The sequence below is a fragment of the Engystomops pustulosus genome, chromosome 2 (assembly GCF_040894005.1).
Source record: "Engystomops pustulosus chromosome 2, aEngPut4.maternal, whole genome shotgun sequence".
In the NCBI taxonomy this organism is placed as follows: domain Eukaryota; kingdom Metazoa; phylum Chordata; class Amphibia; order Anura; family Leptodactylidae; genus Engystomops; species Engystomops pustulosus.
In genome coordinates, this window is record NC_092412.1 from 264,700,929 (window position 1) to 264,723,624 (window position 22,696).

General features: G+C 55.0%; 1 protein-coding gene across 4 annotated transcripts in view; it reads right to left on the reverse strand.

Moving 5' to 3' along the window:
* Positions 1 to 22,696, reverse strand: part of HSF2BP (heat shock transcription factor 2 binding protein) — an 80,524-nt gene that overhangs the window by 20,001 nt on the left and 37,827 nt on the right. For all 4 annotated transcript variants that reach the window (XM_072139068.1, XM_072139067.1, XM_072139065.1 and 1 more), the window contains exons 3-5: positions 13,978 to 14,060; positions 7,162 to 7,311; positions 1,195 to 1,324 (exon numbers count right to left, since the gene is read on the reverse strand). In XM_072139068.1, the coding sequence (XP_071995169.1) occupies positions 1,195 to 1,324; positions 7,162 to 7,311; positions 13,978 to 14,060 (363 nt within the window). The remainder of the gene's footprint in view (positions 1 to 1,194; positions 1,325 to 7,161; positions 7,312 to 13,977; positions 14,061 to 22,696) is intronic.

The window sequence follows — 22,696 nt, forward strand, 5'->3', positions numbered from 1 at the left end:
GGGGTACATCTGTAGGGGGAAGCTGGGAGGTACATCTGTAGGGGGAAGCTGGGGGGTACATCTGTGGGGGGAAGCTGGGAGGTACATCTGTAGGGGGAAGCTGGGGGGTACATCTGTAGGGGGAAGCTGGGGGGTACATCTGTGAGGGGGCAGCTGGGGGGTACATCTGTGGGGGGAAGCTGGGTGGTACATCTGTAGGGGGAAGCTGGGAGGTACATCTGTAGGGGGAAGCTGGGGGGTACATCTGTGGGGGGAAGCTGGGGGGTACATCTGTGGGGGGAAGCTGGGGGGTACATCTGTAGGGGGAAGCTGGGGGGTACATCTGTAGGGGAAGCTGGGGGGTACATCTGTAGGGGGAAGCTGGGGGGTATATCTGTAGGGGGAAGCTGGGGGATACATCTGTAGGGGGAAGCTGGAGGATACATCTGTGGGGGGAAGCTGGGGGGTACATCTGTAGGGGGAAGCTGGGGGGTACATCTGTAGGGGGAAGCTGGGGGTACATCTGTAGGGGGAAGCTGGGGGGTACATCTGTAGGGGGAAGCTGGGGGGTACATCTGTAGGGGGAAGCTGGGAGCATACATCTGTGGGGGGAAGCTGGGAGGGAAGATCTGTAGGGGGAAGCTGGGAGCATACATCTGTGGGGGGAAGCTGGGGGGTACATCTGTGAGGGGGCAGCTGGGGGGTACATCTGTGGGGGGAAGCTGGGGGGTACATCTGTGGGGGGAAGCTGGGGGGTACATCTGTAGGGGGAAGCTGGGGGGTACATCTGTAGGGGGAAGCTGGGGGGTACATCTGTAGGGGGAAGCTGGGAGCATACATCTGTGGGGGGAAGCTGGGGGGTACATCTGTGAGGGGGCAGCTGGGGGGTACATCTGTGAGGGGGCAGCTGGGGGGTACATCTGTGAGGGGGCAGCTGGGGGGTACATCTGTGAGGGGGCAGCTGGGGGGTACATCTGTGAGGGGGCAGCTGGGGGGTACATCTGTAGGGGGAAGCTGGGGGGTACATCTGTGGGGGGAAGCTGGGGGGTACATCTGTGAGGGGGCAGCTGGGGGGTACATCTGTGAGGGGGCAGCTGGGGCGGTACATGTAGGGAAGGACTGGGTCACACTCCTTGAGAAGTAACATGTGCCCCCACTAGTGGACTGAATCCAGGGTCTCGTAGCTCTGGCTGCCCATGTGGACTAAGTACTTACTTGTGATGGTACCAGCCAGACCGAGGACAAAACGACCTTCCTCCGAGTCCTCCTCCTCACTAAGAGCAGGCGATTCCACAAAACTGCTGAGCGTCTGTCCGGCCAGGCTAAAGAACCGAGCAGTCTCATCCTGAAAGATGAAATGTGGGCCACAAGTCTTACAGTGAGTGACAATCAAAGCCAAGATGGTGGCGCTCACGCACCTTGTATGGAGAGGGCTCCGGCTATAAGCCTTCTACATACACCCGCAGCTGACGTTTGACAAACTAATATGGCACACGTCAGTAAAGGGTTAAGCATGAAATATCAGATGGTAAAAGTATTCAGCCCCTTTCTGTGACTCTCATATGTAACTCAGTTGCTTTCCATTTCCTTCTGATCCTCCTTGAGGTGGTTCTACTCCTTCATTGGAGTCCAGTTGTGTTTAATTAAATTGTTTGGTCAGTTTAAAATGATTAGGAAAGGTGAACACCTAATAGGTCTATATAAGACCTCAGCTCACAGTGAGAGAATCATGAGGTCTAAGGAACTGCCCAAGGACCCAAGAGACAATTGTGGCAAGGCACAGATCTGGCCAAGGTTACTAAAGTATTTCTGCAGCTCTCAAGGTTCCTAAGAGCACAGTGGCCTCCATAATCCTTACATGGAAGAAGTTTGCGACAACCATAACTCTTCCTGGACCTGTCCACCACCCAAGCTAAGCAGAGAAAAGTATGGTAGATGAGCATTGTACCTACAGCATATGTGTTTAACATTTGGCTATACAGTAGGTCCAGTAAAATGGATCATATCTCTTTGTGCCCCGCCCCTCACCGATGTCTTATATTATTATTGTCTTTTGTTTAGGTTTTTTACCTTGTGATAATTGGATTCCATAGGAGTAATAATGTGAAGCTCAACATTTGCGACAACAATGCTCAGTAAAAAATTTTTGAAAGGGAAAAGGTTTTTTCTTCTGTTTATAGGTAATTTGTCCCCGTCATGTGTATGGCAGAAACTTCTGATACTACCTGCTGTGACCTGCTGTCCCAATACTACAACCAAGGACCAGAGAGGTAAGTATACCCCACCATGGCCCCATATATACACAGGATAACCCCTAATACATGAGATCATCACACAGACCTGTGGTACAAGAAGGGTCCACCTAATCCTGACCCATCCCAACGTCCTAACCCCTCCAGTACTCACCATCCCCACAATGCTACTCACCTCTCCAGTACTCACCATCCCCACAATGCTCCTCACCTCTCCAGTACTCACCATCCCCACAATGCTCCTCGCCTCTCCAGTACTCACCATCCCCACAATGCCCCTCACCTCTCCGGTACTCACCATCCCCACAATGCTCCTCACCTCCCCAGTACTCACCATCCCACAATGCTCCTCGCCTCTCCAGTATTCACCATCCCCACAATGCTCCTCACCTCCCCAGTACTCACCATCCCCACAATGCTCCTCACCTCTCCAGTACTCACCATCCCCACAATGCTCCTCGCCTCTCCAGTATTCACCATCCCCACAATGCTCCTCACCTCCCCAGTACTCACCATCCCCACAATGCTCCTCACCTCCCCAGTACTCACCATCCCCACAATGCTCCTCACCTCTCCAGTACTCACCATCCCCACAATGCTCCTCACCTCCCCAGTACTCACCATCCCCACAATGCTCCTCACCTCCCCAGTACTCACCATCCCCACAATGCTCCTCACCTCTCCAGTATTCACCATCCCCACAATGCTCCTCACCTCTCCAGTACTCACCATCCCCACAATGCTCCTCACCTCTCCAGTATTCACCATCCCCACAATGCTCCTCACCTCTCCAGTACTCACCATCCCCACAATGCTCCTCACCTCTCCAGTACTCACCATCCCCACAATGCTCCTCACCTCTCCAGTACTCACCATCCCCACAATGCTCCTCACCTCTCCAGTACTCACCATCCCCACAATGCTCCTCACCTCTCCAGTACTCACCATCCCCACAATGCTCCTCACCTCTCCAGTACTCACCATCCCCACAATGCTACTCACCTCCCCAGTACTCACCATCACCACAATGCTCCTCACCTCTCCAGTACTCACCATCCCCACAATGCTTCTCACCTCCCCAGTACTCACCATCCCCACAATGCTCCTCACCTCTCCAGTACTCACCATCCCCACAATGCTCCTCGCCTCCCCAGTACTCACCATCCCCACAATGCTCCTCACCTCTCCAGTACTCACCATCCCCACAATGCTCCTCACCTCTCCAGTACTCACCATCCCCACAATGCTCCTCACCTCTCCAGTACTCACCATCCCCACAATGCTCCTCACCTCCCCAGTACTCGTCATCCCCACAATGCTCCTCACCTCTCCAACACTCACCATCCCACACAATGCTCCTCACCTCTCCAGTACTCATCATCCCCACAATGCTCCTCACCTCCCCAGTACTCACCATCCCCACAATGCTCCTCACCTCCCCAGTACTCACCATCCCCACAAGGCTCCTCACCTCCCCAGTACTCACCATCCCCACAATGCTCCTCACCTCCCCAGTACTCACCATCCCCACAATGCTCCTCACCTCTCCAGTACTCACCATCCCCACAATGCTCCTCACCTCTCCAGTACTCACCATCCCCACAATGCTCCTCACCTCTCCAGTACTCACCATCCCCACAATGCTCCTCGCCTCTCCAGTATTCACCATCCCCACAATGCTCCTCGCCTCTCCAGTACTCACCATCCCCACAATGCTCCTCACCTCTCCAGTACTCACCATCCCCACAATGCTCCTCACCTCTCCAGTACTCACCATCCCCACAATGCTCCTCACCTCCCCAGTACTCACCATCCCCACAATGCTCCTCACCTCTCCAACACTCACCATCCCCCACAATGCTCCTCACCTTCCCAGTACTCACCATCCCACAATGCTCCTCACATCTCCAGTACTCACCATCCCACAATGCTCCTCACCTCTCCAGTACTCACCATCCCCACAATGCTCCTCACCTCTCCAGTACTCACCATCCCCACAATGCTTCTCACCTCCCCAGTACTCACCATCCCCACAATGCTCCTCACCTCCCCAGTATTCACCATCCCCACAATGCTCCTCACCTCTCCAGTACTCACCATCCCCACAATGCTCCTCGCTTCTCCAGTACTCACCATCCCACAATGCTCCTCACCTCTCCAGTACTCACCATCCCACAATGCTCCTCACCTCTCCAGTACTCACCATCCCACAATGCTCCTCACCTCTCCAGTACTCACCATCCCCACAATGCTCCTCACCTCTCCAGTACTCACCATCCCCACAATGCTCCTCACCTCTCCAGTACTCACCATCCCCACAATGCTCCTCACCTCTCTAATACTCACCATCCCCACAATGCTCCTCACCTCTCTAATACTCACCATCCCCACAATGCTCCTCACCTCTCCAGTACTCACCATCCCCACAATGCTCCTCACCTCTCTAATACTCACCATCCCCACAATGCTCCTCACCTCCCCAACACTCACCATCCCCACAATGCTCCTCACCTCTCCAGTACTCACCATCCCCACAATGCTCCTCACCTCTCCAGTACTCACCATCCCCACAATGCTCCTAACCTCTCCGGTACTCACCATCCCCACAATGCTCCTCACCTCTCCAGTACTCACCATCCCCACAATGCTCCTCACCTCCCCAGTACTCACCATCCCCACAATGCTCCTCACCTCTCCAGTACTCACCATCTCCACAATGCTCCTCACCTCTCCAGTACTCACCATCCCCACAATGCTCCTCACCTCCCCAGTACTCACCATCCCCACAATGCTCCTCACCTCCCCAGTACTCACCATCCCCACAATGCTCCTCACCTCCCCAGTACTCACCATCCCCACAATGCTCCTCACCTCCCCAACACTCACCATCCCCACAATGCTCCTCACCTCTCCAGTACTCACCATCCCCACAATGCTCCTCACCTCCCCAACACTCACCATCCCCACAATGCTCCTCACCTCTCCAGTACTCACCATCCCCACAATGCTCCTCACCTCTCCAGTACTCACCATCCCACAATGCTCCTCACCTCTCCAGTACTCACCATCCCCACAATGCTCCTCACCTCCCCAGCACTCACCATCCCCACAATGCTCCTCACCTCTCCAGTACTCACCATCCCCACAATGCTCCTCACCTCTCCAGTACTCACAATCCCCACAATGCTCCTCACCTCTCCAGTACTCACCATCCCACAATGCTCCTCACCTCTCCAGTACTCACCATCCCCACAATGCTCCTCACCTCTCCAGTACTCACCATCCCCACAATGCTCCTCACCTCTCTAATACTCACCATCCCCACAATGCTCCTCACCTCCCCAGCACTCACCATCCCACAATGCTCCTCACCTCCCCAACACTCACCATCCCCACAATGCTCCTCACCTCTCCAGTACTCACCATCCCCACAATGCTCCTCACCTCTCCAGTACTCACCATCCCACAATGCTCCTCACCTCCCCAGTACTCACCATCCCACAATGCTCCTCACCTCCCCAGTACTCACCATCCCCACAATGCTCCTCACCTCTCCAGTACTCACCATCCCCACAATGCTCCTCACCTCTCCAGTACTCACCATCCCCACAATGCTCCTCACCTCTCCAGTACTCACCATCCCACAATGCTCCTCACCTCTCCAGTACTCACCATCCCACAATGCTCCTCACCTCCCCAGTACTCACCATCCCCACAATGCTCCTCACCTCTCCAGTACTCACCATCCCCACAATGCTCCTCACCTCTCCAGTACTCACAATCCCCACAATGCTCCTCACCTCTCCAGTACTCACAATCCCCACAATGCTCCTCACCTCTCCAGTACTCACCATCCCCACTATGCTCCTCACCTCTCCAGTATTCACCACCCCCACAATGCTCCTCACCTCTCCAACACTCACCATCCCCACAATGCTCCTCACCTCCCCAGTACTCACCATCCCCACAATGCTCCTCACCTCTCCAGTACTCACCATCCCCACAATGCTCCTCACCTCTCCAGTACTCACCATCCCCACTATGCTCCTCACCTCCCCAGTACTCACCATCCCCACAATGCTCCTCACCTCCCCAGTACTCACCATCCCCACAATGCCCCTCACCTCTCCAGTACTCACCATCCCCACAATGCTTCTCACCTCCCCAGTATTCACCATCCCCACAATGCTCCTCGCTTCTCCAGTACTCACCATCCCACAATGCTCCTCACCTCTCCAGTACTCACCATCCCCACAATGCTCCTCGCCTCTCCAGTACTCACCATCCCCACAATGCTCCTCACCTCTCCAGTACTCACCATCCCCACAATGCTCCTCACCTCTCCAGTACTCACCATCCCCACAATGCTCCTCACCTCTCCAGTACTCACCATCCCCACAATGCTCCTCACCTCTCTAGTACTCACCATCCCCACAATGCTCCTCACCTCTCCAGTACTCACCATCCCCACAATGCTCCTCACCTCTCCAGTACTCACCATCCCCACGATGCTCCTAACCTCTCCAGTACTCACCATCCCCACAATGCTCCTCACCTCTCCAGTACTCACCATCCCCACAATGCTCCTCACCTCTCCAGTACTCACCATCCCCACAATGCTCCTCACCTCTCCAGTACTCACCATCCCCACAATGCTCCTCACCTCTCCAGTACTCACCATCCCCACAATGCTCCTCAGCTCCCCAGTACTCACCATCCCCACAATGCTCCTCACCTCCCCAGTACTCACCATCCCCACAATGCTCCTCACCTCCCCAGTACTCACCATCCCCACAAGGCTCCTCACCTCCCCAGTACTCACCATCCCCACAATGCTCCTCACCTCCCCAGTACTCACCATCCCCACAAGGCTCCTCACCTCCCCAGTACTCACCATCCCCACAATGCTCCCCACCTCCCCAGTACTCACCATCCCCACAATGTTCCTCACTGTCTCCTCCCTGTTAGAGACTGCCCACAACAAGGTGCAGAGTGCAGACCCCATCTGAGTGCAGAAGTCCACCTGCTGCAGAGAATGTTCCCGGAGCTGAGCCATCTGGAGGAGCAGAGCCTGATTCTCCTGCAAAGACAAGGAAACAATGTGAAAGCCTACACAAGGCCAACTCTACATGATGCCAATACCTGCCATTCTGCTATAAGGCCCCAAATGTTTGAGTCCCTCTCCTCCCGGATCACTTACCTCGGGCTCCGGTGCACATTGGTGATCCGAGCTCCAGGGCCCGTTCTCTAGGTCGCGGCAGGATACTGTCCTCCTGCGTCTGCGTTTACCTCCCGCACCCTCCCTGCTTCCGATCTCCTCCACGTCAGCGCCATTCTCAGTGATGGGCACGCGTCTGAGCTCTTCTGCCTCCTCCTCGGAGAAAGTTAATGTCGCGGCTCTGCTGGAGTCCACTCTCCCCCAGATTTCTCCTGCTCCAGCACCTTTACCCGTTCTGCCGGAGCCTGAGTGCATCCCGGTCTCTGGGCCACCCACTATTGCGGGGCATGTCCCCCCCTGCAGCGATGATGGTTCCCCTGCTGCCACCTGCACCAGCAGTTATGGCACCCCCAGCTAGAGTCGATATGGTCCGCAGTGCGCGCTACCGGTCCAGCAGATCCCGCTCTATTTCGCCCGTCCGGGATGCTCGCAGGCAGCAACTCTGTGGAGCATTATTATTCTGATGGCAGCAGATACTCCAGGTCATGGCGTTGGGTGAGGTGGTCCAGATCCTCCAGATGGAGCTCTCTGTCTTCTTTGGACGTGTCTTCAAAGGAGTCGCAGGTGCCTGGTTATCATAGCCGGGAACGGCAGCAGCTGGACCGCAGTAGGTCTCACAGGGTCCATAGCCTGGTTCAGCATTCGGATTTGCCGGTCACCTTGGTTCCGCTTGTGAGTGCTCCTGCGGTTGCTTCAGCATCTGGTGATTTACTGGGGCCTGGGGCGGTGAGGGTGGTCAGGCTGGGGTAGGGGCGGAGATATTACAATCTTTAAAGACATTATTGGACAGGTTTCCTTCTTCTACTTCATCCTCTGCCCCCTCCCTGGCCTCTACACCCCAATTGGCTGGAGTCCATAAGGATTGGGTTTTCTGTGCTGTTAGCCCCTCGGGTTCGCATCTGGACCAGGAAATTAAAGAAAAAATTTGGACCAATGCTATGTGGACATTTGGACCCTGGTTACGGTTGATCATGGTGTTTGGTCTGAGAAGCCCCAGGACCACAAGCCTAGAGTTGCTAAGACAATTAATAATTGGCTGCAAGCCTTTATGGTGCTGGGGTCTGTAACGGGACAAAAGTACCCGGAATGTTGTTCCGAACCTCTTACACACATGGACGTTGTATATTCTTCGTATAAAACCCACAGTGGTTCTGGTTGGTGGTGTTACGACAACGATTTTCGTCGGCGCCGAGCATTGAATCCAGACATTGGTTGGGGGTAAAAGCATCGGACGCGTGGCTGCGAGGATTCCTCAGGGGCGTATGCCTCGTTCGATAGGGCCATTGCGTTGTTGCACAGTGCCAGTCCGGGGCCTTGATGGCAAAATCTGACATTGAGTTGTCTTTTCGCCTTTTGCCAGTTCACCCCAAATGTTACCATCTGTTGGGGTGCTGTGTGGATAGGAAGTACTTCTACGATGCTTGTCTCCCAATGGGTTGTTCCATTTCCTGTCGTTATTTTCAGATATTTGGTCCTTTCCTTCAGTGGTCTGGAGTCAGGTCATCGTTCCGTTATCCACTACCTTGATGATTTTCTTTTCAATGGCCTCGAGGATAGTTCTGTGTGTGCCTTTTTGCTGTCTACCTTTTGTTTTGTCATGCAGCATTTTAGGGTCGGAGGGTCGGTGATCACTTTTCTCGGGATTGAGCTGGATTCAGTAGCCATGGTTTTTCGCCTCACTGGGGGCAAGCTGCTGCGGTTGCTTGGCTTGGTGGACGTTTTTTGTTCCGTACGCAAGGTTTTTGCATGGAGAATAATGCTGATGGGGCGGGTTTTTTCCCGACGCTTGTCCCTGGATGGCTAAGCCTAATCATCACATTAGGATTACGCGTTCCCTTTGTGAAGACTTGTTGGTGTGGAGGCATTTCCTTCTGTCTTGCAATGGGCAAACTTGTTGGCTCCCCCCTCCTGTGTCCAATTCTGAGTTGTCATTCTACACCGATTCCGCTGGCTCCACCGGCTTCAGTGCAGAGTATGGCCAGAATTGGTGCGCTGCACTATAGCCGTTTGAGTGGCAGGAGTCTGGCCTGTGCAGGAACCTGACTCTTCTAGAACTCTTTCCCATTGTTGTGGCAATCGAAATTTGGGGTCCAGAGATGGCAAATCACCAAAAACATATGCTCTGCAATATATTATTGTTTTCAGGTCCGGTCATGTTCCAAGTGTTTTGAATTCAGTTGCTGACTCTTTATCTCGGTTTCATTGGCAGGAGTCCCGGTCCCTGCTGCCTTTGTCCCTCCCGGAGGGGCAGGGTGGTCTGTCCCTGCTGTGGGGCAAGATTTGATGTTGCTGGCCCTGTCGACGTGGCAACATTATGGTAAGGCTTGGGAGACCTGGCTATCATTGGCGGGGGAGATCGGAGACCGTCTTGATGTTACATGCCAATAGCTGTGGATTCTGCAGGGCAGTCAGGTATCCGGCGCTGTGGTGCACAGGCGTCTTGCTGGCGTGTCTTTCCGTTTCCAGTTGTTGGGGTGCGTGGACGTCACTGAATCCTTCTTGTCTTCCAGATTCTGAAGAGTTGGAAGCGAGAGGGCGTATCTGACGATTGCCGTCACCCAGTTTTGTTTGTTAAGTTTGCTCTGCTCTCTGGTCCAGGCGTGTACGGCCGTATGTTCATCTGCGCATGAGTCATTGCTCTTTTCCTTGGCCTTTAGTTTGTCCTTTTTTGGTACTTTCCGCATCGGGGAGCTGGTTCCGCCTTCCTCCTCTCACCCTGGGGGCCTTTTGAGATGGGATGTGATTCTGGGCCCCGTAGGTCTAAGACTGATCTATGATCTATGGGAGGGGCTCCTGGGTTGGATTGCAGGCGGTGTCTGTCCCCCCTGCCCCTTTCCGATTGCATTGCACTTCCTTTGGAGGCCGAGCGTTTGTTAGTGCATGAGGATGGTTCCCCCCTTTCCCGCTTTCAATTTTCCTCGGTCGTTAAAAAATGTCTTTAGGTCTCCGGGATAAACCCTCTGGAATATGGTACACATTCGTTCCGTATTGGCGCAGCTACGGAAGCGGCTAGGCGGTTATCCGCACATACAGCGGTGGCGCTCGGCATGTTTTTCCAGGTACATCAGCCCGGACCCGTTGCAGTGATTTGGTACCAGCATTGTCCCGTACCATCAGTTTGGTTGTTGGGGCATTCTTGTGTCTGTGGTCTGAGGTGGTCACAGGTCCTTCCAGAGTTGGGTCCAGTGCCGTGGGTCCAGTGCTGCTAGGACTGAATGCTGGTGGGAATGCTTTATGCTTTACCAGGGCAGCGGAATGGCTGACTCTAATGCGCTCTGATATTGAGAGGCTTACTTCTTTCTGGAAATGGTCCTGTATGGTCCGAGATAGTTCCGCAGGTGGTATGGTAAGGGTCCAGGGACTCCGGAGCAGTGGACCGCGCTGGGCGCACAGATAATGTCCGTATGGCCCGATATGTGAGATCACGTTATGGGGGGGGGGGGTTAGAAGGTTCTCCTTCATGACATAGGGTTGGATATTTTCCTGTCGGGTCCAGGATGGTGTGGAGGAGGCTTTGTTTCTGTTGGGTGGCGGTCGGGGGTCAGTATAGGAGTATACTAAAGAGACAAGTGTTTAACCAGGTGGGCGCCTTGCCAGTTGGGAGTCCGGCTGGGCATACCGCTGCTGTTGTGCCTTGTAACCTGATGGCTGAATTTGCAAACTGTTTTGCCACCAGATGTTCATAAAAATTGCTGTGACCGTTTTACACCCAACAACAAGCCTCTGTCTCCGTTATTTAAGGGATGGGTTGTTTTGGATTTATATTTTGGGGAAGTGCAATTAATCTGGTTATTAAGAGTTATGTTTGTTTCCTACCAATAGTCTGACATACCCACCCCCGATCCTGCCATACCGCCTCCCCATCCCGACATACCGCCTCCCCATCCTGACATACCGCCTCCCCATCCTGCCATACCGCCTCCCCATCCCGACATACCGCCTCCCCATCCTGACATACCCACCCCCGATCCTGCCATACCGCCTCCTCATCCCGACATACCGCCTCCCCATCCTGCCATACCGCCTCCCCATCCTGCCATACCCACCCCCGATCCTGCCATACCGCCTCCCCATCCCGACATACCGCCTCCCCATCCTGACATACCCACCCCCGATCCTGCCATACCGCCTCCCCATCCCGACATACCGCCTCCCCATCCCGACATACCGCCTCCCCATCCCGACATACCGCCTCCCCATCCTGACATACCGCCTCCCCATCCTGACATACCGCCTCCCCATCCTGACATACCGCCTCCCCATCCTGACATACCGCCTCCCCATCCTGCCATACCGCCTCCCCATCCTGACATACCCACCCCCGATCCTGCCATACCGCCTCCCCATCCCGACATACCGCCTCCCCATCCTGACATACCGCCTCCCCATCCTGACATACCGCCTCCCCATCCTGACATACCGCCTCCCCATCCTGACATACCGCCTCCCCATCCTGACATACCGCCACCCCATCCTGCCATACCGCCTCCCCATCCCGACATACCGCCTCCCCATCCTGACATACCCACCCCCGATCCTGCCATACCGCCTCCCCATCCCGACATACCCACCCCCGATCCTGCCATACCGCCTCCCCATCCTGACATACCGCCACCCCATCACGACATAACCCCTCCCCATCCTGACATACCGCCTCCCCATCCTGCCATACCGCCTCCCCATCCTGACATACCCACCCCCGATCCTGCCATACCGCCTCCCCATCCCGACATACCGCCTCCCCATCCCGACATACCGCCTCCCCATCCTGCCATACCGCCTCCCCATCCTGACATACCGCCTCCCCATCCTGACATACCCACTCCCCATCCTGACATACCGCCTCCCCATCCTGCCATACCGCCTCCCCATCCTGACATACCGCCTCCCCATCCTGACATACCGCCTCCCCATCCTGACATACCGCCTCCCCATCCTGACATACCGCCTCCCCATCCTGACATACCGCCTCCCCATCCTGACATACCGCCTCCCCATCCTGACATACCGCCTCCCCATCCTGACATACCCACCCCCGATCCTGCCATACCGCCTCCCCATCCTGACATACCCACCCCCGATCCTGCCATACCGCCTCCCCATCCTGACATATCCACCCCCGATCCTGCCATACCGCCTCCCCATCCTGACATACCGCCACCCCATCCCGACATAACCCCTCCCCATCCTGACATACCGCCACCCCATCCTGCCTCCCCATCCCGACATAACCCCTCCCCATCCTGACATACCGCCAGCCCATCCCGACATAACCCCTCCCCATCTTGCCATACCGCCTCCCCATCCCGACATACCGCCTCCCCATCCCGCCATACCGCCTCCCCATCCCGACATAACCCCTCCCCATCCTGACATACCGCCACCCCATCCCGACATAACCCCTCCCCATCTTGCCATACCGCCTCCCCATCCTGACATACCCCCTTGACATGAGGGGGTGCAGTCAGGTCAGACATGACGTGAGGGGGTGCAGTCAGGTCAGACATGACGTGAGGGGGTGCAGTCAGGTCAGACATGACGTGAGGGGGTGCAGTCAGGTCAGACATGACGTGAGGGGGTGCAGTCAGGTCAGACATGACGTGAGGGGGTGCAGTCAGGTCAGACATGACGTGAGGGGGTGCAGTCAGGTCAGACATGACGTGAGGGGGTGCAGTCAGGTCAGACATGACGTGAGGGGGTGCAGTCAGGTCAGACATGACGTGAGGGGGTGCAGTCAGGTCAGACATGACGTGAGGGGGTGCAGTCAGGTCAGACATGACGTGAGGGGGTGCAGTCAGGTCAGACATGACGTGAGGGGGTGCAGTCAGGTCAGACATGACGTGAGGGGGTGCAGTCAGGTCAGACATGACGTGAGGGGGTGCAGTCAGGTCAGACATGACGTGAGGGGGTGCAGTCAGGTCAGACATGACGTGAGGGGGTGCAGTCAGGTCAGACATGACGTGAGGGGGTGCAGTCAGGTCAGACATGACGTGAGGGGGTGCAGTCAGGTCAGACATGACGTGAGGGGGTGCAGTCAGGTCAGACATGACGTGAGGGGGTGCAGTCAGGTCAGACATGACGTGAGGGGGTGCAGTCAGGTCAGACATGACGTGAGGGGGTGCAGTCAGGTCAGACATGACGTGAGGGGGTGCAGTCAGGTCAGACATGACGTGAGGGGGTGCAGTCAGGTCAGACATGACGTGAGGGGGTGCAGTCAGGTCAGACATGACGTGAGGGGGTGCAGTCAGGTCAGACATGACGTGAGGGGGTGCAGTCAGGTCAGACATGACGTGAGGGGGTGCAGTCAGGTCAGACATGACGTGAGGGGGTGCAGTCAGGTCAGACATGACGTGAGGGGGTGCAGTCAGGTCAGACATGACGTGAGGGGGTGCAGTCAGGTCAGACATGACGTGAGGGGGTGCAGTCAGGTCAGACATGACGTGAGGGGGTGCAGTCAGGTCAGACATGACGTGAGGGGGTGCAGTCAGGTCAGACATGACGTGAGGGGGTGCAGTCAGGGGGTCCTACCTCACTTGCTCTGACACTTTGGTTCTGAGTGGCCTGCAGTCGGGACCTCATGTGCTCGCAGTCCATTTCTCTCTCCTCCAGAGCTGTTGGAAGAAGAAGGAACCAGAGTGACCCGAGCCCCGGACACAGGTCAGAGGTCAGAGGAGGTCACTGCTCCCCGCATAGTCCGGCCGTGTCCTGCTGATGCCCCCAGTATTATGGGGGGACACGTTCTGCATCTCATCACCAAAATCTCCACAGAAATAGGGAATTGTTATTTACAAATAAAATGTTCTGATTTCTCTGAAAGCAAAGTCTAAGCCCCTCCCTGGTCATGTGACAGGGGTATGAGAAGCCACCCTACTGGTCATGTGACAGGGGTATAAGAAGCCGCCCTCCCTGGTCATGTGATAGGGGTATAAGAAGCCGCCCTACTGGTCATGTGATAGGGGTATAAGAAGCCGCCCTACTGGTCATGTGACAGGGGTATAAGAAGCCGCCCTCCTGGTCATGTGACAGGGGTATAAGAAGCCGCCCTCCTGGTCATGTGACAGGGGTATAAGAAGCCGCCCTCCTGGTCATGTGATAGGGGTATAAGAAGCCGCCCTACTGGTCATGTGATAGGGGTATAAGAAGCCGCCCTACTGGTCATGTGACAGGGGTATAAGAAGCCGCCCTCCTGGTCATGTGACAGGGGTATAAGAAGCCGCCCTCCTGGTCATGTGACAGGGGTATAAGAAGCCGCCCTCCTGGTCATGTGATAGGGGTATAAGAAGCCGCCCTCCTGGTCATGTGACAGGGGTATAAGAAGCCGCCCTCCTGGTCATGTGACAGGGGTATAAGAAGCCGCCCTCCTGGTCATGTGATAGGGGTATAAGAAGCCGCCCTCCTGGTCATGTGACAGGGGTATAAGAAGCCGCCCTCCTGGTCATGTGATAGGGGTATAAGAAGCCGCCCTCCTGGTCATGTGATAGGGGTATAAGAAGCCGCCCTACTGGTCATGTGACAGGGGTATAAGAAGCCGCCCTACTGGTCATGTGACAGGGGTATAAGAAGCCGCCCTCCTGGTCATGTGACAGTGGTATAAGAAGCCGCCCTCCTGGTCATGTGATAGGGGTATAAGAAGCCGCCCTCCTGGTCATGTGACAGGGGTATGAGAAGCCGCCCTCCCTGGTCATGTGACAGGGGAATGAAAAGCCGCCCTCCTGGTCATGTGACAGGGGTATAAGAAGCCGCCCTACTGGTCATGTGATAGGGGTATAAGAAGCCGCCCTCCTGGTCATGTGACAGGGGTATAAGAAGCCGCCCTACTGGTCATGTGACAGGGGTATAAGAAGCCTCCCTACTGGTCATGTGACAGGGGTATAAGAAGCCGCCCTCCTGGTCATGTGACAGGGGTATAAGAAGCCGCCCTCCTGGTCATGTGATAGGGGTATAAGAAGCCGCCCTCCTGGTCATGTGACAGGGGTATAAGAAGCCGCCCTCCTGGTCATGTGACAGGGGTATAAGAAGCCGCCCTCCTCGTCATGTGATAGGGGTATAAGAAGCCGCCCTACTGGTCATGTGATAGGGGTATAAGAAGCCGCCCTACTGGTCATGTGACAGGGGTATAAGAAGCCGCCCTACTGGTCATGTGACAGGGGTATAAGAAGCCGCCCTACTGGTCATGTGACAGGGGTATAAGAAGCCGCCCTCCTGGTCATGTGACAGGGGTATAAGAAGCCGCCCTACTGGTCATGTGATAGGGGTATAAGAAGCCGCCCTACTGGTCATGTGATAGGGGTATAAGAAGCCGCCCCCTTGTTGTGAGAAGGGTATAAGAAGCCGCCCTCCTGGTCATGTGACAGGGGTATAAGAAGCCGCCCTCCTGGTCATGTGATAGGGGTATAAGAAGCCGCCCTCCTGGTCATGTGACAGGGGCATAAGAAGCCGCCCTCCTGGTCATGTGACAGGGGTATAAGAAGCCGCCCTCCTGGTCATGTGATAGGGGTATAAGAAGCCGCCCTCCTGGTCATGTGACAGGGGTATAAGAAGCCGCCCTACTGGTCATGTGACAGGGGTATAAGAAGCCGCCCTCCTGGTCATGTGATAGGGGTATAAGAAGCCGCCCTCCTGGTCATGTGACAGGGGTATAAGAAGCCGCCCTACTGGTCATGTGACAGGGGTATAAGAAGCCGCCCTCCTGGTCATGTGATAGGGGTATAAGAAGCCGCCCTAATGGTCATGTGATAGGGGTATAAGAAGCCGCCCTACTGGTCATGTGACAGGGGTATAAGAAGCCGCCCTCCTGGTCATGTGATAGGGGTATAAGAAGCCGCCCTACTGGTCATGTGACGGGGGTATAAGAAGCCGCCCTCCTGGTCATGTGACAGGGGTATAAGAAGCCGCCCTCCTGGTCATGTGACAGGAGTATAAGAAGCCGCACTACTGGTCATGTGACAGGGGTATAAGAAGCCGCCCTCCTGGTCATGTGACAGGGGTATAAGAAGCCGCCCTCCTGGTCATGTGACAGGGGTATAAGAAGCCGCCCTCCTGGTCATGTGACAGGGGTATAAGAAGCCGCCCTCCCTGGTCATGTGATAGGGGTATAAGAAGCCGCCCTCCTGGTCATGTGATAAGGGTATAAGAAGCCGCCCTACTGGTCATGTGACAGGGGTATAAGAAGCCGCCCTCCTGGTCATGTGACAGGGGTATAAGAAGCCGCCCTACTGGTCATGTGACAGGGGTATAAGAAGCCACCCTACTGGTCATGTGATAGAGGTATAAGAAGCCGCCCTCCTGGTCATGTGATAAGGGTATAAGAAGCCGTTCTACTGGTCATGTGATAAGGGTATAAGAAGCCGTCCTACTGGTCATGTGACAGGGGTATAAGAAGCCTCCCTACTGGTCATGTGATAGGGGTATAAGAAGCCGCCCTCCTGGTCATGTAATAGGGGTATAAGAAGCCGCCCTCCTGGTCATGTGACAGGGGTATAAGAAGCCGCCCTCCTGGTCATGTGAAAGGGGTATAAGAAGCCGCCCTACTGGTCATGTGATAGGGGTATAAGAAGCCACCGTACTGGTCATGTGATAGGGGTATAAGAAGCCGCCCTATTGGTCATGTGATAGGGGTATAAGAAGCCGCCCTACTGGTCATGTGATAGGGGTATAAGAAGCCGCCCTACTGGTCATGTGATAAGGGTATAAGAAGCCGCCCTACTGGTCATGTGACAGGGGTATAAGAAGCCGCCCTCCTGGTCATGTGATAAGGGTATAAGAAGCCGCCCTACTGGTCATGTGATAGGGGTATAAGAAGCCGCCCTCCTGGTCATGTGAAAGGGGTATAAGAAGCCGCCCTACTGGTCATGTGATAGGGGTATAAGAAGCCACCGTACTGGTCATGTGATAGGGGTATAAGAAGCCGCCCTATTGGTCATGTGATAGGGGTATAAGAAGCCGCCCTACTGGTCATGTGATAGGGGTATAAGAAGCCGCCCTACTGGTCATGTGATAAGGGTATAAGAAGCCGCCCTACTGGTCATGTGACAGGGGTATAAGAAGCCGCCCTCCTGGTCATGTGATAAGGGTATAAGAAGCCGCCCTACTGGTCATGTGATAGGGGTATAAGAAGCCGCCCTCCTGGTCATGTGAAAGGGGTATAAGAAGCCGCCCTCCTGGTCATGTGACAGGGGTATAAGAAGCCGCCCTACTGGTCATGTGACAGGGGTATAAGAAGCCGCCCTACTGGTCATGTGATAGGGGTATAAGAAGCCGCCCTACTGGTCATGTGATAGGGGTATAAGAAGCCGCCCCCCTGGTCATGTGATAGGGGTATAAGAAGCCGCCCTACTGGTCATGTGATAGGGGTATAAGAAGCCGCCCTACTGGTCATGTGATAGGGGTATAAGAAGCCGCCCTACTGGTCATGTGATAGGGGTATAAGAAGCCGCCCTACTGGTCATGTGATAGGGGTATAAGAAGCCGCCCTCCTGGTCATGTGATAGGGGTATAAGAAGCCGCCCCCCTGGTCATGTGATAGGGGTATAAGAAGCCGCCCTACTGGTCATGTGATAGGGGTATAAGAAGCCGCCCTCCTGGTCATGTGATAGGGGTATAAGAAGCCGCCCTACTGGTCATGTGATAGGGGTATAAGAAGCCGCCCTGCTGGTCATGTGATAAGGGTATAAGAAGCCGCCCTCCTGGTCATGTGACAGTGGTATAAGAAGCCGCCCTACTGGTCATGTGACAGGGGTATAAGAAGCCGCCCTCCTGGTCATGTGACAGTGGTATAAGAAGCCGCCCTCCTGGTCATGTGATAGGGGTATAAGAAGCCGCCCTCCTGGTCATGTGACATGGGTATAAGAAGCCGCCCTCCCTGGTCATGTGATAGGGGTATAAGAAGCCGCCCCCCTGGTCATGTGACAGGGGTATAAGAAGCCGCCCTCCTGGTCATGTGACAGGGGTATAAGAAGCCGCCCTACTGTTCATGTGATAGGGGTATAAGAAGCCGCCCTCCTGGTCATGTGATAGGGGTATAAGAAGCCGCCCTACTGGTCATGTGATAGGGGTATAAGAAGCCGCCCTCCTGGTCATGTGATAGGGGTATAAGAAGCCGCCCTCCTGGTCATGTGACAGGGGTATAAGAAGCCGCCCTCCTGGTCATGTGACAGGGGTATAAGAAGCCGCCCTCCCTGGTCATGTGATAGGGGTATAAGAAGCCGCCCTACTGGTCATGTGATAGGGGTATAAGAAGCCGCCCGACTGGTCATGTGACAGGGGTATAAGAAGCCGCCCTCCTGGTCATGTGACAGGGGTATAAGAAGCCGCCCTCCTGGTCATGTGACAGGGGTATAAGAAGCCGCCCTCCTGGTCATGTGATAGGGGTATAAGAAGCCGCCCTCCTGGTCATGTGACAGGGGTATAAGAAGGCGCCCTCCTGGTCATGTGACAGGGGTATAAGAAGCCGCCCTCCTGGTCATGTGATAGGGGTATAAGAAGCCGCCCTCCTGGTCATGTGACAGGGGTATAAGAAGCCGCCCTCCTGGTCATGTGATAGGGGTATAAGAAGCCGCCCTCCTGGTCATGTGATAGGGGTATAAGAAGCCGCCCTACTGGTCATGTGATAGGGGTATAAGAAGCCGCCCTACTGGTCATGTGATAGGGGTATAAGAAGCCGCCCTCCTGGTCATGTGATAGGGGTATAAGAAGCCGCCCTACTGGTCATGTGATAGGGGTATAAGAAGCCGCCCTACTGGTCATGTGATAGGGGTATAAGAAGCCGCCCTACTGGTCATGTGATAGGGGTATAAGAAGCCGCCCTACTGGTCATGTGATAGGGGTATAAGAAGCCGCCCTACTGGTCATGTGACAGGGGTATAAGCAGCCGCCCTCCTAGTCATGTGATAAGGGTATAAGAAGCCGCCCTACTGGTCATGTGATAGGGGTATAAGAAGCCGCCCTACTGGTCATGTGACAGGGGTATAAGAAGCCGCCCTACTGGTCATGTGACAGGGGTATAAGAAGCCGCCCTCCTGGTCATGTGATAGGGGTATAAGAAGCCGCCCTACTGGTCATGTGATAGGGGTATAAGAAGCCGCCCTACTGGTCATGTGATAGGGGTATAAGAAGCCGCCCTACTGGTCATGTGATAGGGGTATAAGAAGCCGCCCTCCTGGTCATGTGACAGGGGTATAAGAAGCCGCCCTCCTGGTCATGTGATAAGGGTATAAGAAGCCGCCCTCCTGGTCATGTGACGGGGGTATAAGAAGCCGCCCTCCTGGTCATGTGACAGGGGTATAAGAAGCCGCCCTCCTGGTCATGTGATAGGGGTATAAGAAGCCGCCCTCCTGGTCATGTGATAGGAGTATAAGAAGCCGCCCTCCTGGTCATGTGATAGGGGTATAAGAAGCCGCCCTACTGGTCATGTGATAGGGGTATAAGAAGCCTCCCTAATGGTCATGTGATAGGAGTATAAGAAGCCGCCCTCCTGGTCATGTGATAGGGGTATAAGAAGCCGCCCTCCTGGTCATGTGACGGGGGTATAAGAAGCCGCCCTCCTGGTCATGTGACAGGGGTATAAGAAGCCGCCCTCCTGGTCATGTGACAGTGGTATAAGAAGCCGCCCTCCTGGTCATGTGATAGGGGTATAAGAAGCCGCCCTCCTGGTCATGTGACAGGGGTATAAGAAGCCGCCCTACTGTTCATGTGATAGGGGTATAAGAAGCCGCCCTCCTGGTCATGTGATAGGGGTATAAGAAGCCGCCCTACTGGTCATGTGATAGGGGTATAAGAAGCCGCCCTACTGGTCATGTGATAGGGGTATAAGAAGCCGCCCTCCTGGTCATGTGATAGGGGTATAAGAAGCCGCCCTACTGGTCATGTGATAGGGGTATAAGAAGCCGCCCTACTGGTCATGTGATAGGGGTATAAGAAGCCGCCCTACTGGTCATGTGATAGGGGTATAAGAAGCCGCCCTACTGGTCATGTGATAGGGGTATAAGAAGCCGCCCTACTGGTCATGTGACAGGGGTATAAGAAGCCGCCCTCCTAGTCATGTGATAAGGGTATAAGAAGCCGCCCTACTGGTCATGTGATAGGGGTATAAGAAGCCGCCCTCCTGGTCATGTGACAGGGGTATAAGAAGCCGCCCTCCTGGTCATGTGAAAGGGGTATAAGAAGCCGCCCTCCTGGTCATGTGACAGGGGTATAAGAAGCCGCCCTACTGGTCATGTGACAGGGGTATAAGAAGCCGCCCTACTGGTCATGTGATAGGGGTATAAGAAGCCGCCCTACTGGTCATGTGATAGGGGTATAAGAAGCCGCCCCCCTGGTCATGTGATAGGGGTATAAGAAGCCGCCCTACTGGTCATGTGATAGGGGTATAAGAAGCCGCCCTACTGGTCATGTGATAGGGGTATAAGAAGCCGCCCTACTGGTCATGTGATAGGGGTATAAGAAGCCGCCCTCCTGGTCATGTGACAGGGGTATAAGAAGCCGCCCTCCTGGTCATGTGATAGGGGTATAAGAAGCCGCCCTCCTGGTCATGTGACGGGGGTATAAGAAGCCGCCCTCCTGGTCATGTGACAGGGGTATAAGAAGCCGCCCTCCTGGTCATGTGACAGGGGTATAAGAAGCCGCCCTCCTGGTCATGTGATAGGAGTATAAGAAGCCGCCCTCCTGGTCATGTGATAGGGGTATAAGAAGCCGCCCTACTGGTCATGTGATAGGGGTATAAGAAGCCTCCCTAATGGTCATGTGATAGGAGTATAAGAAGCCGCCCTCCTGGTCATGTGATAGGGGTATAAGAAGCCGCCCTCCTGGTCATGTGACGGGGGTATAAGAAGCCGCCCTCCTGGTCATGTGACAGGGGTATAAGAAGCCGCCCTACTGGTCATGTGACAGGAGTATAAGAAGCCGCCCTACTGGTCATGTGATAGGGGTATAAGAAGCCTCCCTACTGGTCATGTGACAGGGGTATAAGAAGCCGCCCTACTGGTCATGTGACAGGGGTATAAGAAGCCGCCCTACTGGTCATGTGACAGGGGTATAAGAAGCCGCCCTCCTGGTCATGTGACAGGGGTATAAGAAGCCGCCCTCCCTGGTCATGTGACAGGGGTATAAGAAGCCGCCCTCCCTGGTCATGTGATAGGGGTATAAGAAGCTGCCCTCCTGGTCATGTGACAGGGGTATAAGAAGCCGCCCTCCTGGTCATGTGACAGGGGTATTAGAAGCCGCCCTACTGGTCATGTGATAGGGGTATAAGAAGCCGCCCTACTGGTCATGTGATAGGGGTATAAGAAGCCTCCCTCCCTGGTCATATGACAGGGGTATAAGAAGCCGCCCTCCTGGTCATGTGACAGGGGTATAAGAAGCCGCCCTCCTGGTCATGTGACAGGGGTATTAGAAGCCGCCCTACTGGTCATGTGATAGGGGTATAAGAAGCCGCCCTCCTGGTCATGTGATAGGGGTATAAGAAGCCGCCCTCCTGGTCATGTGACAGAGGTATAAGAAGCCGCCCTCCTGGTCATGTGACAGAGGTATAAGAAGCCGCCCTCCTGGTCATGTGACAGGGGTATAAGAAGCCGCCCTCCTGGTCATGTGATAGGGGTATAAGAAGCCGCCCTCCTGGTCATGTGATAGGAGTATAAGAAGCCGCCCTCCTGGTCATGTGATAGGGGTATAAGAAGCCGCCCTACTGGTCATGTGATAGGGGTATAAGAAGCCTCCCTACTGGTCATGTGATAGGAGTATAAGAAGCCGCCCTCCTGGTCATGTGATAGGGGTATAAGAAGCCGCCCTCCTGGTCATGTGACGGGGGTATAAGAAGCCGCCCTCCTGGTCATGTGACAGGGGTATAAGAAGCCGCCCTACTGGTCATGTGACAGGGGTATAAGAATCCGCCCTCCTGGTCATGTGACAGGGGTATAAGAAGCCGCCCTACTGGTCATGTGACAGGGGTATAAGAAGCCGCCCTACTGGTCATGTGATAGGGGTATAAGAAGCCGCCCTACTGGTCATGTGATAGGGGTATAAGAAGCCGCCCCCCTGGTCATGTGATAGGGGTATAAGAAGCCGCCCTACTGGTCATGTGATAGGGGTATAAGAAGCCGCCCTACTGGTCATGTGATAGGGGTATAAGAAGCCGCCCTACTGGTCATGTGATAGGGGTATAAGAAGCCGCCCTCCTGGTCATGTGACAGGGGTATAAGAAGCCGCCCTCCTGGTCATGTGATAGGGGTATAAGAAGCCGCCCTCCTGGTCA